This window comes from Staurois parvus, unplaced genomic scaffold (genome assembly GCF_062004578.1).
Source record: "Staurois parvus isolate SC_StPar_1 unplaced genomic scaffold, SC_StPar_1.0 ptg000293l, whole genome shotgun sequence".
NCBI lineage: Eukaryota > Metazoa > Chordata > Amphibia > Anura > Ranidae > Staurois > Staurois parvus.
In genome coordinates this window covers 2,051,942-2,070,598 of record NW_028318089.1, presented here as the reverse complement: position 1 = coordinate 2,070,598, position 18,657 = coordinate 2,051,942, and the positions used below count along the sequence as shown (strand labels likewise).

Sequence of the window (18,657 nt, the reverse complement as noted above, 5' to 3'; positions counted from 1 at the left end):
GTGTTTACTTCACCTTACTTTATTTAGCATTAAAATGAACTCAGACTTCAGTGCCTGTTGTTGCAAGAGTCTACATTTACTACGACGTCCTGAAGAGTCACCCCAAGTGGTGAGCATTGGAACGAAAAGCAGTTGAAGCCTGGAAGGTGGATGTGCATACTATCAAGTCTATGAGCGTACTCAGCTTCAAGATGTTCTCCAGGAAAGAGTTAATCTCTTTCCAATTACACACATAGGGGGACTTTTCATGATTTACATCCATCAGCTCATTAAGTACATGGGAGAACCGGGTGTTGTTTGATGTCTAAGTCATTATCTTTGATCAGTCTTCTTAGAAGATTGATATTAGCGGAAGTGCTGCTAAAAAATAATCATAGAACTGAATAGGTAGCCTCTTTGAAGGAATCGTAGTTTTGGAAAATGATTTTATAGAAATACTTTACATGTACAAAAGATCACCTTGATGTAAATATTCTTTCAGTGTGTTCATATTTCACAACAAATTGTCTCTGTGTTTATTTTGTAATTATTTATATACATGGGAGCAGCCATATTTGCACATTATATATATTACAGTGCTACACAAGGGTTCAGGTCTCTTCTAGCAATGCAAGCCTATTAGGTGGCAATACACTTCCTGTGTGGCTGATATCTAATCTTAACAGTAGCTGAAGAGATTCTCATATTGTCCATTCTCTAGCAATTGTCCTTGAATGGTCCAGTGTTAGTCAGGATGATCAGAAGCTATAAGGGCAACTAAACTACTCTCAGATGGGGTGAAGGGCAGGGCTGAACTCTGTACTGGGATAGGGTCATCCAGCACCCAGGGCAAGGATCCAGAATTGCGCCCCCCTCCCCCCACTGTTAATGCATGCCATAGAATGGGTGTACCACCCTGCATCTATAATTTGCCCTATTGCTTCTCTGCACCCAGGGCAGCTGCCCCTCCTGCCCACCCCTTGTCCCGGCCCAGGCTGCACTGCTACTTGCTGCACAAAGAAAGCTAGGGAGAGCTGTAACTAGTAATGGTAATCCTGAAGATTTCTCCTTTGCGTCGATCAGAAGCTTTTCTAGACTGGACATTTCAAAGTAGTTCCTAGTCATTTTCAACTGCAACCTTTCTGATCTTTAGGCTTCATGCACACTGAGGCTTTTCTAAACGCCTTTCTTCTATCAGGAGAAAATCAGCTTCAAAAACGCGCTGTTTATTTCATTGGTTAGAATATTAATTTAATCTGGCCACTGAAATGAAAAATCACTCAAGTGCTAAACGTTCATAGTGCATAGGCATGTTTAGATGAATTTACCCACGTTTAGGGACATCAGGTGCTTTTTTATGTTTAAAAGCTCTTCTCCTGAACACAACTTTTGTGTGTGTGTGGAAGGGGGGGGGGGGTTGCCTCTAAATGTCCCTCTAATCCTAGTCCTTTTCATTCAAATTGCACTTTTAAGGTCTATGATGTTAGAAAGTTCATTACATGTTCCTCAAGGAATGTGGTATATTTGATTCAGTGCCCATGCAGCCTACAATACATGGGCCGTATTACACTTATGTTACATACTAGATTTAATGAGCATATCAAGAATATACGTAAGGGATTTCCCAATCACAGTGTTTCCAAATATTATGCACTGCACCATAATAAAAGTCCGGAGGAAACTTTATTTCTAGCCATTGATAAATTTACCCTAGTTGAAGAGGGAATCATGTGAGATGTGAAATCTCTAAATTAGAAACTTTTTGAATTTATTTATTAAAAACATACGTCCCGCATGGACTTAATATTGAATGGGACATGAATGCTTTAATTAATAATGGTTCATTTTCCTGATTGTATAGTTATTATTTTTTTTCGAATTTATGTTTTAGTGTTTTATATTCTTTTTAGATGTATTTTTTTATTTTTTACATATTTTTTCATTATTGCAACTGTATTACATTGCTTCCACCACAAGATGGCACCGTCCGTAGGCGTAATTCATTTATTATTTAATCATTGTTGATCTCCATTTTTATAAATACACTTTCTTTTTGGTTCTTTTGGTTAGTCATTATTATTTGTATATTTAGTGTGTCGATTTAAATGTTTCCATACCTTTTTTACCTCCTTTTTCCTGTGCCTTTTTAGCTAGTGGTCTTGCTTCAGGCATTTGGAGCGCATATATTGGTCTGTTGACCAGTCATACCCAGGGTTAAGGGTTAGATTTCCTGGCCATTAAGGTTTGTTCCGGTGTGTGGAGTGCAGTTGAAGTGGGGCGTGGTTTATTCCTGTCCCTACTTAATAGACGTGACATCGCGTGTTGACCACTCCCCTGATGATGTCCTTTGAGTGACAAAATGCATAGGGTGGAGCTACTATGCATGACGTCATCGCACATCCCTACGGACCACGGCCATCTTGTTGGTTGGAAACAATACTCATATCTGCTAATTTTCACTTTGCTTGTTGTAAGTGTAATACTTGAATAAATCATATCTTTTATATAAATACTACACTATGAGTGATTATATTTCTTTCCCTATGTGGTGTTAACTATGTAGAAAGACATTTGCCATCTTAGACCACAATGTTCAGTAAAAAGCCTCTAACTCTTTGTGATATCTGGGGAGATCCTTCTGGGAGTCCTGGACTCATCTGTTGGGCTTGATATCTGCTTTGTTTGACCAGTCCTTTGGGTGGTCAAACTTTCCGGTAAGAGGGCAAATGATTGGGTGAAGGGTGAAGGATTCTCTCTTTCTGGTTCTGGTTTCATTTGCCACCACTATCACTGGATTTGAAGAGTTTTTGCAGAGACTTTGTTTTATTTATTATGGTATTTTCATCAATATCTTTTCATCTGTGGTGATTTAGATCCTGACTAGAGCCTGCCTGACAGTGGGCCTCGGACCTCGACAGCTTCCTGCGCACACTGGGGATACTCCCACCACTCCATCCCTCCTCTGCAGCTGGTCCCCTTGGCCCCTACTTGTGTCCCGTCCCCCCGATGGCACCCCTGCCGCTCACAACCGGGTTGCCCTTCTGCCTGGGAGTGGCACTGCCCCCCCGTAAAATGCCACCCAAGGAAAACACCTTGTTTGCCTCGCAGTAGATACGCCCCTGTCTGTGCTATCTTCACAATCAAATTTTCTGTTTAATTTTCCTCAACAGCCCCATTACAGCACATGCTGTTTTAAGACCCTTCCAACTGAAACGTCACCTCAATGATGAGCGGTATAAAATCTTGTATCAGCAGAGCAGGCAGGAGGCATACAAACGTGTTGAACTGTAGACAGAGAAAGAGTAGCTCTTATGTTTTGTATGCAGATAATCAAAAGACCATGTCTGTGCTACATAGGTCAGTTTCATGTAGAAAATTTGAACATAAAATTGACGCAATGAGAACAAGTACATGTTTTTAGAGAAAGAAAATAAATTCTCTACCAGACCTCTGTTTCTCCAGATGGTCAGCTCTGTGGTAGGCTCCCCGCTCCCAGTGATACTTAGAGAGTGTTCCAAACATAAGAAACCTTCTTCTTTATAACAGCCAACTCAAACTGAGTGCACATCTGGAAGGAGAAAAATCCTAACTGAGGAGTACCACAGCATCTTCCTAGGGGCAATCAGAAGGTAAGACGAGCTGGGAGGCGCAGAAATTTTTTTTGACATGTAAGCCAAAAATCCTTTACTGGACGTAAGAGAATTTATTATTATTCCACATCCTGGGGTTCATAGAAAATTGATTATTAGTCATTCAAAACAAGCACAAGAGTTTTCTGTGGCTCTTTGCAAAGGAGAAGTTTTCTCTCTATTTGAAATACTCTGTGCAATTATAACAAGTGCTGGAAACTTACCTAGTGGTCATGTCAATACACTCTCGCTGATATAGCCTCCAAAGACTATGAAATGTAATAGTCTATAGTAGACAGTCCTGTGCTGCTGCTCATTATAATCTACTGGTACTGTCATTTTCAAACTTCAATTACATCTAGGTTACATATTACAAATGTATAAGGGAAACATAATTCCTACTTGAAATTTTTGTAAATAATCAATGGCATTTTTCCTACATAATAAGATGTAAATTTTGTTTTGAGAACTATGCCATTGGAAACAAAGATTGGGCTCTTACTTCTTTTTCTGGCCAGAACAACACAGTTAATTCAGTATAATTTGTACTAGTTAGGTACATTTAGTTAATCTTGTTTAGTGGCTGACTACTGTAAGTAACTACAACTGGCTATATAATGAGAAGAATAAATGAAAAAAACCCTCATACATAACACCTGCAATGCCACCACCTGGATCTTACTGTGGAAGAGAACTTCTTTCTAGTGGAAGACGATTCTACCACATATGAAGATTTAAGTAAGAGTTTTCCTCATGGCAAAGCTAAATGGAGAAGAGGGACAACCTGGTTGTATCACCTAAATGTACCACTTAGCAAGTAAATTATATTCAGAAGTTCATAATAAAAGCTTTGGAGAACATTACTATTTGTGGACACCAGGCCTCCTCAGTTGTATGTACAGTGGGGATCGAAAGTTTGGGCACCCCAGCTAAAAATGTGTATTAATGTGCATAAAGAAGCCAAGGAAAGATGGAAAAATCTCCAAAAAGCATCAAATTACAGATTAGACATTCTTATAATATGTCAACAAAAGTTAGATTTTATTTCCATCATTTACACTTTCAAAATAACCGAAAACAAAAAAATGGCGTCTGCAAAAGTTTGGGCACACTGCAGAGTTAATATCTTGTACTGCCCCCTTTGGCAAGTACCACAGCTTGTAAACGCTTTTTGTAGCCAGCCAAGAGTCTTTCAATTCTTGTTTGAGGTATCTTTGCCCATTCTTCCTTACAAAAGTCTTCCAGTTCTTTGAGATTTCTGGGCTGTCTGTCACGCACTGCTCTTTTAAGGTCTATCCATAGATTTTCAATGATGTTGAGGTCAGGAGATTGTGAAGGCCATGGCAAAACCTTCAGTTTACGCCTCTTGATGTAATCCCCTGTGGATTTCGAGGTGTGTTTAGGATCATTATCCATTTGTAGAAGCCATCCTCTCTTTAACTTCAGCTTTTTCACAGATGGCATCAAGTTACCATCCAAAATTTGCTGAAAGTTTATTGAATCCATTTTTCCTTCTACTCGTGAGATGTTCCCTGTGCCACTGGCTGCAACACAACCCCAAAGCATGATTGATCCAACCCCATGCTTAACAGTTGGACAGAGGTTCTTTTCATTAAATTCTGTGCCCCTTCTTCTCCAAACGTACCTTTGCTCATTCCGGCCAAAAAGTTCAATTTTAACCTCATCGGTCCACAGAACTTGTTTAGAAAATGCATCAGGCTTGTCTATATGTTCATTTGCAAAGTTCAAACGATGATTTTTGTGGTGAGGACGTAGAAGAGGTTTTCTTCTTCTTTTCTTCATATTTGTACAAGTATCTCTTTATAGTGGAATAGTGTACCACAACTCCAGTGTCTGCCAGATCTTTCTGGAGGGATCGTGCAGTCAAACTTGGGTTTTGAATTGTTTTTCTCACAATCCTGCGAGTTGTTCTGTCTGATATTTTTCTTGGTCTTCCAGATCTTGCTTTAACTTCCACTGTTCCCGATGACTGCCATTTCTTAATTACATTCTGAACAGAGGATATTGACATCTGAAAACGCTTTGCTATCTTCTTATAGTCTTCTCCAGCTTTGTGAGCGTCAACTATTTTCAGTTTCAGTTTTCTAGACAACTGCTTAGAAGAACCCATGGTGCTGATTGTTGGGGCAAGGTCCGATGAGTCTGGGCATTTAAAACCTTTGAGATTGACATCACCTGGTCTTCCCAGATGATGATTGAGAACAATCCATGACACTGGCAGGTCTCAGCTTGGCAAAGGGGGCAGTGCATGCTATAAATTCTGCAGGGTGCCCAAACTTTTGCAGACGCCATTTTTTTGTTTTCTGTTATTTTGAAAGTGTAAACGATGGAAATAAAATCTAACTTTTGTTGACATATTATAAGAATGTCTAATCTGTAATTTGATGCCTTTTGGAGATTTTTCCATCTTTCCTTGGCTTCTTTATGCACAGTAATACAAATTTTTAGCTGGGGTGCCCAAACTTTCGATCCCCACTGTAGGTTTAAATCCCATTCACAGAGATATCTCCAAAAAAGATCAGCAGTGAAATTAATGTTTAAAATGTTATACATTCTGGAGGTGATATCTTTAGATAATTGATCTTATTTGTGGTTCTTTACAGGAGGCATTTGGGACAAGAAAAGGGAAAATCTATTATCTATCTATCTATTTTAGTCTTTTGTGCATTACTGCGTCACTTTTTGGTTACACCTTTTCAGTACACGGGAGTGTTCACACACAGAGCTTGTGGCACAACAATGGGAGGAGAAGACACAGATCTCTCTACATTAGGACTTTAGGGAACTGTAGGCAAGGCTGCTATGGGAAAGGGGTGCTGGAATTATGGAAGTCTTGGATACTGATGAATAGCAAAATTCCCTTGCAAACATGATGTTAAAAGGAATGTATACCATTGTTTTAACTGACTATGCAAGCAATAATAATCACAAGGATGTACTCTTATTTTGCTTTAGGCTCCATGCACACTAGGAGCTTAAAAAAAAGTCAGAAATACACTGGATGAAAAACTCTCAATATTAGCAATTTTGTGCCGGCATTGTGCCAGTGCTTTAGCAGTGAATAATGGGTTGTTAAGGAGCGGGCAGCCGTCACATCCTTAACAACTGATTCAGCTGTCAATGGGATTCCCCACTGACAGCTGAATGCAAACAAAAGAATGCGGATGAGTGGCGTAGTGATTGAATATGGATCTACACCGGGAGACCATTTTAATAAAAGTCTTGTGAAAAACTGTCTTTATTTACACTGCTCTGTGAATGAGTAGGGGTACTATGCACCCCATACTCATTCACTAGGGGGGGCGGAATCTGGGGGCCCCCTTGTTAAAGGGGGCTTCCAGATTCCGATAAGTCTGCCACAACCATCATCCAGGGTTGTGGGGAAGAGGCCCTTGTCCCCATCAACATGTGGACAAGGTCCTTTCGGGGCGCCCCCCTGCCCCAAAGCACCCCCTTCAGTTTGAGGGCATGTGGCCTGGAATGGTTTGGGGAGTGCTCGCTCAACCCCCCCCCCCCCTTCCTGGGCTGCCAGGCTACATGCTCGGATAAGGGTCTAGTATGGATTTTGGGGGGGAACTCATAATGTTTCTTTTTTTAAATGTTTTTTTTTATTTTATTTATGGCGTGGGGTTCTCCTGAAAACCATACCAGACCTGAAGGGTCTGAAATGGATTGGGTGGGACCCCCACGCAGGTTTTTTTTTAATTTTTTAATGCCACCATTCTCTTGTTTACATTCAGCTGTCAGCTGGGAATTCCGCTGATGGTTGTTAAGGACATGGCAGCTGCCTGTTCCTTAACAACCTGCTACTTAGCAGTTCTTAGCAGCGGTGAGAAGCATTTAGGAGCCTGTAGGAGTGTTTATAGAGTTTTTTTATTTTCGCTGCTCCTAAACACGGAGTTCAAAAAACAACTCTGGACTGCAAAGTGTGCATGAACACATAGGATAACATTTTTTGCTTTCTAAAAATGCTAAAAGCTGCTGTTGGGAGCATTTTTTTAAGCTATTGTGCATGGAGCCTAATGGTGTTTTTCTGGTCAGTGAAAATAGATCAATGGGTGAGGAAGACTCTTTATAGCAAGGGGTTGGGCTCCAAGATTGGTAAATACAACCCTCCTCCACCACTCTACCAGCAGAATTAAGACATAGTGACCCCTGTGACTTAGGGTTCTCACAGACATAAAATGACAGTCACCTAATCTGGCAAAATTGAGTAATGATCTAGGGTGGCTACAAGTCTGAAAGATCAAATGATGAGGCATAATTTCCCCCTCTGAACAGTCAAAATTACAATCTGCTGAGCCCAGCCTCTGACTTGACAGACTGCAAATCTGCAGGAGGTCAGATAAACTGTAAAGCTTTATTGGACAGTTAGTTACATATTAAGCCTCCAATAACACAGTCATTGCTAGATTTTCTTTTTTTAAATTGTAAAGTGAAAAAAAATGTTTTCATTTCCCTTTAAATATGTGCTAAGGTTATTCAAACACCGTTGGGAACACACAGCGACAGTCAGCAATGACGGCATGACACAATGAGAGAAAAACAGATTCCAGTACAGATCCAATAGTATGATTTTATTTCTATATCACAGTAAAACAGTATATTGTATGGACAGACACATTTTGACACAAAATTTCACAGGCCAGGAATGTATATATCTCTATTCCACAACACAGCTCAAAAAAACCATCCAAAATATTCTGCCTCTGTGTCTTTTAGGTTTCATGGCTCATGAGCCTGCCGACTTCCTGGCCAGGGTAAAGATTCCCAGCTGATATACTGTAATATTAAGTAGATACTTTCTTTATATCATATACTCTAAAATCATTAATATCATCTTATATTTGGTCCCATAGAAGTTTCTGATAATCAGGCATAAAATTAAATGGTGGGCAAAACTGACTGAACCCTTTGCATGCCGGTCTCATGACAGCATTTCATCAAATGAGAACCAGCAAAGCTAATGATTATGGGAAATGAAGACGGATCACCATATACAAGTGCATGCCAAGCAAAACTGTTGGGTTTAGGGTGGGGTTGTATCTGAGCCATGAAGACCTGTTAACCCCTTCACTTGTAGGGGTCTGTTTTGTACTAGGAAGTGTTCAAGAACCATCTGTTTCTCATGCCTGATAGTACTTGGAACACGTGGAAAATATGGGACAGAGAAGAACAGGGCAAGGACAATCTCAAAATAGCCTGGCTTACAATGCTAGATTTTTCCACTGGTATAATACTACGTGGATGTGCAGAGCAGCCACACAGTAAAACGTTAGCTCCTCTGTCTGATATGTCTCTGTTCCCTTCCTGTTCCTCATGCTCTTACAACACCTGCATTTTAGAAGTTTGAGGCAAGTTCAAATGCACCATACTTTACTGCCATATTAAAAAGCCCATCCCACCCTGGTTGTAGTGACCCTGTAGTTATAACCGCATGCCCACCCAATTACCCACCCCTGTATTCCCAACACCCGTACTCCCTCGCTGCCCCAGGTTCAGGAGGCCTGAGACAGCCAGGAGCTGAAGTTCTTGGCTGGGCCCTCGCTGGAAGATGGATGAGCTCACACTGAGTTACTGGGGTACTGTGTCCAGCCCACCTCCTTGTATGTTGCTTGTACATGACTGCATATGAGGCTCCGTAATTTGCTCCAAGCTAGCTGTACTTCTGGGGTAAATTCTTTGGCAAATGCTTCTGCAGTGACTTCCAGTATCACCCCAGTTAGGATCTAGTGTAAAATAAAATCAAAGCTATTAATAACAGACAGCAATCTAAATGATCAGCATTATACAATCATGCAGTGGATGGGGTTGATTTACTGAAACCGAAGAGTGCAAAATCTGGTGCAGTTCTGCATAGAAACCAATCAGATTCCGGGTTTTCTTGTCGAAGCTTAATTGAACAAGCTGAAGGTAGAATCTGATTGGTTTCTGTGCAGAGCTACACCAGATTTTGCACTCTCCAGTTTTAGTAAATCAGCTTCAATGTGTATCTACAAAGACAAACTTCAATATTAAGCTATCTACAGATCTCTTTATGCTATTGCTCTTTCACATCAAAGGTCATTCTATAAATATACGTGTTCTCATTTATGCACATTGGCATACTTGCCTATTGAGGAGGGAGGAAGGAGGCACTGGAGTGCTGACTTTTAGCTCCTGGGAGAACAATAGCTAATCAACTCAGTTGGTCACTTTGTGACCTGAGAGTGCATAAGCAGGAGATGTCCGCCAGATTTTTCCAAGTCCATATCCAGATGGCACCTAGCAGGGGCTAGAAGGCCCCTACTGGAGAAGATATGTCTAGTTTACCATCTTATTTTGCAAAATTTTTAATAGTTTTTTACATCATCACTGACATCTGTAAGAATATACAGACTCTAGGGATAACTGCCATACAATAAATAGAGCACAGAACCATAGATTAGAAATATACGCATCTATGGCCCGTCGTAACCATTTTTCTTTCACCATAAACTTACCCTCTGGAAGGAGTAGACATGAGCAACTGAGGGAATGTACAGAAAGGAAAGGAATATGCACTGAGGCCCATGGGAATGCAGAAAGAGGTGGTTGCAAAGCCAAAAGAGGTAAACTCCACAATTACAGCATGAAGGTATGGCAGAGTAGAAACGTGGTACATGATGCCCAGATAGTTCAGTCCAAAATGTGGGCATCAGCAGCATTATTGATGGTGTATTGATATTAGTCATTATTTTGACCCACCACTAACCAAAGTATTGTAAATGCTATACAACAGCAAATACTTTGCTATAGCTTCAAATATATTGAATATATAATTTCTGGTATAACTGCTGTCTATCTTCAGCTTTATTGTATCCAGATGTCCCTTTGTTTTCAGTATTAAATCTACTGAATATTTGACATTAAAGCAGGCCTGTTTAACGTGAAGCTGTACTCAGGTCTTGCACAGTAAAGCATTTACATAATCTGAACAAGCAATAAAAACACTTCAAGAGCCCTTGAACTATGCCGCACATTAATGTGTGTTGTGTGAAGGAAGCCACCTTATTTGAATGGGTTACTTAACCCATTGAACGGCACCAAGAAAGGTGCATATACCATTGCTGGCATTGCAATTGCAATGCAATACTGTGAATGGGCCATGAAATAAGCCATCATTCACCTCTGTATCTATGACCATTATGAAGAAATTAATTTTCAAAACTCACAACAGAGGCACTGTTTTTTAATGAAAGCAGATCATGGCAGACTGCCAGCCCACTAGTGCAAACAACCTGCGGGGGTTTTTAATCTGAAACATACCATAACCCAAATCTAGTGTCTGTGTTCTGATCTTTGAAGGTATTTGAGAATGAGTTACTTCACATTAAAAGCAGCATGAGAGGTCAAAGGTGACTTGTTTTAAAACTCTTTTACTTTATGTTAACCTCTTGCCAACTGTGTAATGCATACAGCATATGCAATGGCAGAAAAGGTGGGCTCTAACAAATGTGGGCTCTAACATATGCGTCCACGGCAACACTGGGTTGTGTGCTGAGAACGTGCTCCCTGCACACTATCCGAGCTGTCATCTACAGTTCTTGGTCAAGGCAGCCCTATAAGGCGTCAATATGTAAATAGTATAATGTCCATTGTCAGGCACAGGAGCATTTTAAGATCATTCCAAGAAAAAGTTGCTTTGCAGTGATGTACTATGTTTGTCTTGCAATTGAATTAAAGCTGAACTCCTGGAAACCTAAAAATCCTCCCATGCATTTGGCTGCACCTGTACTGCAAGGGCTAACTGCTTGTTTATGTTTAGGGGATGCACTAAAGCACTTGTACTTACCCGATCATCTGCTTCTTCGGGCTTCTCTGTGCTGCTGGACCAGTCCCCACAGACAAGTTTTCTCCTATACTCTGGCGGTCTAAGGTCCTCTGGCACTATGAAGACTGATGCAAGGACCATAGCCCTTACACTGAACATGAAGACAACGAGGGACAGTCAACCGCCTGAGTATGGGGGAGTGCCATCTGCTGGGGAAATGGAGGATCGGTAAGTAAAACTGCTTTTCCATCCCCCAGAAATTTTTGTTTTTACATTTAATACAGCTTTAAGTTAGACATATACTTAAATTTTAACTTAAAGCTTTGCTACAACAATCCTTATTTGAGAGAATACTGTTTCAGATTCCTGTTGGTGTCTGGCACTTGTCTGAAGGCCTAGGCACTACATCATGTGAATTTTTCTACAAGAAACAATCAGAATTCAGATTATCTGATCCCCCTTTCAGCAGAGATCTTGTGATCAGACCTTTGGTCATTTAACAAGCACTGGATGGGGAACGATTCTACTGTATATAAAGTATTCAGACTCCATTCATTTTTTTCTCATTAATCTACACTCAGTACCTCATAATGATAAAGTGAAAACAGAATTTTAGAAATGTCTGTGAATTCATTAAAAAGAAAAAAACTGAAATATCACATGTATTTATGTATTCAGACCCTTTGCTCAGTACTTTGTTGGAGCACCTTTGGCAGCAATTACAGCCTTTTTGAGTGTGATGCGACAAGCTCTGCACACCTAGACTGGGGGGATTTTCTGCCATTCTTCTTTGCAAATCCTCTCAAGCTCAAGTCAGGTTGGAGGGGGACCATTGGTGGATAGCTATTTTCAGGTCTCCCCAGAGATGTTCAATAGGGTTCATCTCAGGGCTGTGGCAGGGCCACTCAAGAACATTCACTGAGTTGTCCTTATGCCATTCCTGTGTTGTCTTGGCTTTGTGCTTAGGATCGTTGTCATGTTGGAAGGTGAACCTTCAACCCAGTCTGAGGTCCAAAGCACTGTGGAGCAGGTTTTCATCGAGGATATCTACCTTTCCCCTGACCAGTCTCCTGCTGATGAAAAACACCACCCGCCAGAATGATGGTGCCACCACCATGCTTCACTGCTGGGATGGTATTGGGCAGGTGATGAGCAGTGCCTGGTTTCCTCCAGACATAACATTTAGAATTGAGGCCAAACAGTTCAATCTTGATTTCATCAGACCAGAGAATCTTGTTCTTCACAGTCTGAGAGTCCTTCAGGTTCTTTTCTGCACACTCCAAGTGGGCTTTCATGTGTTTTGCACCGAGGAGAGGTTTCCATCTAGCCACCCATCTCAACACAGGATTTCTGGAACTCAGAGTGACCTTCAGGTTCTTGTTCACCTGTCTTACCAAGGACCTTCTCCCCCCGATTGCTCAGTTTGCAAAGTGACCAGCACTTTTAAGAGTCCTGGTTGTGGCAAACTTCTTCCATTTGAGAATTATGGAAACCACTGTGCTCTTGGGAACCTTCAGTGCAGCAGAAATTTTTTTGTAGCCTCCTCCAGATTTGTGCCTAGCAATAATCCTGTCTCTGAGCTCTGCAGTGAGTTCCTTTGACCCTATGACTTTTCCTTTGATACAGTATGCATTGTCAACTGTGAGACCTTTTATAGAGAGGTGTGTGCTTTTCCAAATCACATCCAGTCAATTTAATTTACCACAGGAGGACTCCAATCAAGGTGCAGAAAACATCTCAGCAAACAAGAGCAAGAAAAATTGGAGGCACCTGCGCTTCAAACATTTCTAAAATTCTGTTTTCATTTTGCCATTATGAGTGTAGATTAATGAGGAAGAAAAATGAATTTAAACAACTGTAGTATCAGGCTGCAACACAACAAAATGATAAAAGTGAAGGGGTCTGAAAGCGTTATGAATGCACTGTATATACATATTATGAACACTGTATATACTTATATAATCTCATTTATACAAGTTAAAATATATGTTACCCCGACATTTCTGATATGTGTCTATTGTGCCATATGTTTGTGTTAAAACGTATCCTGTTCTCTTTACATTGCTTCCTTAATGTGAAATAATTAGTAATCCTGCCAGTTCCCCTTATTTCCTACTTAAAACTGACAACGCCAGGCATAGAAGCACATCCACCCCAGCAGTCATTTACCTGACTGTGCTGGAAACACAGCCTGCCTGACCTTCAATGATCAGACTTGTGCTTGACCCTGCACGGATCCTTACTGAAAGGTTTAGTGTTGTGCTGACACTCCTCCCTGCAGTCTCCACCCCCTCCTCTCCAAGCCCCTTATGCAGCTGAGAACAGAGGTCTTGCCATTGCTTATAAAAAAAGAATACAAAAAAAGTATTTATAAAATATATATATATACACACACACTATAATGCCAAAAGTATTGGGATGCCTGCCTTTACACACACTTGAACTTTAATGGAATCCCAGTCTTAGTCCGTAGGGCTCAATATTGAGTTGGCCCGCCCTTTGCAGCTATAACAGCTTCAACTCTTCTGGGAAGGCTGTCCACAAGGTTTAGGAGTGTCTATGGGAAGGTTTGACCATTCTTCCAGAAGTGCATTTGTGAGGTCAGGCACTGATGGACTAGAAGGCCTGACTCACAGTCTCCACTCTAATTCATCCCAAAGGTGTTCTATCGGGTTGAGGTCAGGACCTGTTGCAACAGGATGGTGCCATCCCCAAACTGTTCCCACAAAGTCGGGAGCATGAAATTGTCCAAAATGTCTTGGTATGCTGACGCCTTAAGAGCATCAGGCAATGATGTCAGGCGAGAAGGCCTGGCTCGCAGTCTCTGCACTAATTCATCACAAAGGTGTTCTGTCGGGTTGAGGTCAGGACTCTGTGCAGGCCAGTCAAGTTCCTCCACCCCAAACTCGCTCTTCCATGTCTTTATGGACCTTGCTTTGTGCACTGGTGAGCAGTCATGTAGGAACAGAATGGGGCCATCCCCAAACTGTTGCCACAAAGTTGGGAGCATGGAATTGTTCAAAATGTCTTGGTATGCTGATGCCTTAAGAGTTCCCTTCACTGGAACTAAGGGACGAAGCCCAACCCCTGAAAAACAACCCCACACCATAATCCCCCCTCCACCAAACTTTACACTTGGCACAATGCAGTCAGGCAAGTAACGTTCTCCTGGCAACCGCCAAACCCAGACACGTCCATTAGATTTTCAGACAGAGAAGTGTAATTGGTCACTCCAGAGAACATGTCTCCACTGCTCTAGAGTCCAGTGGCAGCGTGCTTTACACCACTGCATCCGACGCTTTGCATTGCACTTGGTGATGTAAGGCTTGGATGCAGCTGCTTGACCATGGAAACCCATTCTATGAAGCTCTCTACGCACTGTTGTGCTAATCTGAAGGCCACACAAAGTTTGGAGGTCTTTAGCCATTGATTCTGCAGACAGCTGGCAACTTCTGTGCCCTGTGCGCTTCAGCATGTGCTGACCCGGCTCTGTCATTTTATGTGGCCTACCACTTCGTGGCCAAGTAGCTATTGTTCCCAGTTGCTTCCACTTTGTTATATCACTAATAGTTGACCGTGGAATATTTAGTAGCAAGGAAATGTCATGGATGGACTTACTGCACAGGTAGCAAACTATTACGGTACCACGCTTGGATTCACTGAGCTCCTTGGAGCGACACATTCTTTCACAAATGTTTGTAGAAGCAGTCTGCATGCCTAGGTGCTTGATTTTATACACCTGTGGCCATGGAGGTGATTGGAACAACTGAATCCAATAATTTGGAGGGCTGGCCCAATACTTTTGGCAATATAGTATATACAGTTGTGTTCAAAATAATAGCAGTGTGTTGAAAAAAGTGAATAAAGCTCAAAATCCTTCTAATAGCTTTTATTTCCATACACACAAATGCATTGGGAACACTACACATTCTATTCCAAATCAAAACATGAAGAAAAATATATCAAATTTGTGTTGTTCCTCTAACAAAAATTGAAGAAAAGTGAATATTAGACTGTTCAAAAAAATAGCAGTGTTTGTATTCTTCTTTACAAACTCAAACATTCCCTATATAAACTGAAAATGTTTGAAGATTTTGCTTTCCTTTGAATCACTTAATGAATATTTAGTTGTATAAGCTCTGTTTCTGAGAACTGCTGTACATCTGTGTTGCATGGAGACAACCAACTTCTGGCACCTGTGAACAGGTATTCCAGCCCAGGATGATTGGACTACATTCCACAGTTCTTCTCTATTTGTTGGTTTTGCCTCAGAAACTGCATTTTTGATGTCACCCCACAAGTTTTCTTTTGGATTAAGATCTGGGGATTGGGCTGGCCACTCCATAACGTCAATCTTGTTGGTCTGGAACCAAGATGTTGCACGTTTACTGGTGTGTTTGGGGTGGTTGTCTTGTTGGAACACCCATTTCAAGGGCGTTTCCTCTTCAGCATAAGGCAGCATGACCTCTTCAAGTATTCTGATGTATTCAAACTGATCCATGATCCCTGGTATGCGATAAATAGGCCCAACACCGTAGTATGAGAAACATCCCCATATCATGATGCTTGCACAACCATACTTCACTGTCTTCACAGTGTACTGTGGCTTGAATTCAGTGTTTGGGGGTCGTCTGACAAACTGTCTCCGGCCACTAGACCCAAAAAAGAACAATCTTACTTTCATCAGTCCACAAAATGCTGCGCCGTTTCTCTTTAGGCCAGTCAATGTGCTCTTTGGTAAATTGTAACCTCTTCAGCACATGTCTTTTTTTCAACAGTGGGACTTTGCGGGGGCTTCTTGCAGATAGCTTGGCTTCACATAGGCGTCTTCTAATTGTAACAGTACTCACAGGTAACTTTACACCTTCTTTGATCTTCCTGGAACTGATTGTTGGCTGAGTCCTTGCCATTTTGGCTATTCTTCTATCCATTTGAATGGTAGTTTTTCGCTTTCTTCCACGTCTTTCAGATTTTGGTTGCCATTTTAAAGCATTTGCGATCATTTTAGCTGAGCAGCCTATCTATTTCTGCACTTCTTTATATGTTTTCTCCTCTCCAATCAACTTTTTAATCAAGGTACGCTGTTCTTCTGAACAATGTCTGGAACGACCCATTTTCCTCAGAATTTCAGAGACAAATGCACTGTAACCAGCATGTACATTTGCTGCCTTCCTTCCTTAAATAAGGAAGAATGAAAGAACTCCACACTGCTATTATTTTGAACATGCCCCTTTCAATTAGTGATTCAATTACACAGAATCAGCAGCATGCATGTCATGGCTGTTGGGTCTGTTGGTTTTCTATTACTCTACTACACCTGCTAGTAAATTATTTGCCATGTAGAAATATAATTTCTACCAAAAACAGTGATTGATCAGGTTAGTAAAGTCTGACTGCTATTATTTTGAACACAACTATATGTGTGTATATATATATATATATGCACAAATGTTTTGCCTTGCATTTCTTTTTTTAAATTAAATGGGTTGTTTTACAAGATAAGGGTTCACATACAGTGGGGCAAAAAAGTATTTAGTCAGCCACCAATTGTGCAAGTTCTCCCACTTAAAAAGATGAGAGAGGCCTGTAATTGGCATCATAGGTAGACCTCAACTATGAGAGACAAAATGAGAAAAAAAATCCAGACAATCACATTGGCTGATTTGGAAAGAATGTATCTGCAAATTATGGTGGAAAATAAGTATTTGGTCAATATCAAAAGTTCATCTCAATACTTTGTTATATATCCTTTGTTGGCAATGACAGAGGTCAAACGTTTCCTGTAAGTCTTCACAAGGTTGGCACACACTGTTGCTGGTATGTTGGCCCATTCCTCCATGCCGATCTCCTCTAGAGCAGTGATGTTTTGGGCTGTCGCTGGGCAACACGGACTTTCAACTCCCTCCAAAGGTTTTCTATGGGTTTGAGATCTGGAGACTGGCTAGGCCACTCCAGGACCTTGAAATGCTTCTTACGAAGCCACTCCTTCGTTGCCCGTGCGGTATGTTTAGGATCATTGTCATGTTGGAAGACCCAGCCACGTTTCATCTGCAATGCCCTTGCTGATGGAAGGAGGTTTGCACTCAAAATCTCACGATACATGGCCCCATTCATTCTGTCCTGTACATGGATCAGTTGTCCTGGTCCCTTTGCGGAGAAACAGCCCCAAAGCATGATGTTGCCACCCCCATGTTTCACAGTAGGTATGGTGTTCTTTGGATGCAACTCAGCATTCTCACTCCTCCAAACACGACAAGTTGTGTTTCTACTAAACAGTTCTATTTTGGTTTCATCTGACCATATGACATTCTCCCAATCCTCTTCTGGATCATCCAAACGCTCTCTAGCAAACTTCAGACGGGCCCGGACATGTATTGGCTTAAGCAGGGGGACACGTCTGGCACTGCAGGATCTGAGTCCCTGGCGGCGTAGTGTGTTACTGATGGTAGCCTTTGTTACATTGATCCCAGCTCTCTGCAGGTCATTCACTAGGTCCCCCGTGTGGTCCTGTGATTTTTGCTCACCGTTCTTGTGATCATTTTGACCCCACGGGGTGAGATCTTGCGTGGAGCCCCAGATCGAGGGAGATTATCAGTGGTCTTGTATGTCTTCCATTTTCTAATTATTGCTCCCACAGTTGATTTGTTCACACCAAGCTGCTTGCCTATTGCATATTCAGTCTTCCCAGCCTGGTGCAGGTCTACAATTTTGTTTCTGGTGTCCTTCGACAGCTCTTTGGTCTTCACCATAGTGGAGTTTGGAGTGTGACTGTTTGAGGTTGTGGACAGGTGTCTTTTATACTGATAACAAGTTCAAACAGGTGCCATTGATACAGGTAATGAGTGCAGGACAGAGGAGCCTCTTAAAGAAGAAGGTACAGGTCTGTGAGAGCCAGAAATCTTGCTTGTTTGTAGGTGACCAAATACTTATTTTCCACCATAATTTGCAAATAAATTCTTTCCAAATCAGCCAATGTGATTGTCTGGATTTTTTTTCTCATTTTGTCTCTCATAGTTGAGGTCTACCTATGATGCCAATTACAGGCCTCTCTCATCTTTTTAAGTGGGAGAACTTGGACAATTGGTGGCTGACTAAATAATTTTTTGCCCCACTGTATACTTTAAATCTTGTACGTTTTATAAAAGATTTTTTTACAAGTGGTTACTCATGGCAGTTCTGCATAGGTCTGGGACACTGACAGCTAATTTTATAGCTAATGAAGCTTCCTCTAGGGGA

The 18,657-nt window shown here is 41.3% G+C and overlaps 1 protein-coding gene across 1 annotated transcript in view; it reads right to left on the bottom strand.

The window, feature by feature from the left end:
• Positions 1-8,185: 8,185 nt before the first annotated feature.
• Positions 8,186-18,657, bottom strand: part of CYGB (cytoglobin) — a 66,312-nt gene continuing 55,840 nt past the window's right edge. The window contains exon 3 of the mRNA XM_089682659.1: positions 8,186-9,358. Coding sequence (XP_089538785.1) covers positions 9,194-9,358 — 165 coding nt within the window. The 3' untranslated portion in view covers positions 8,186-9,193. The remainder of the gene's footprint in view (positions 9,359-18,657) is intronic.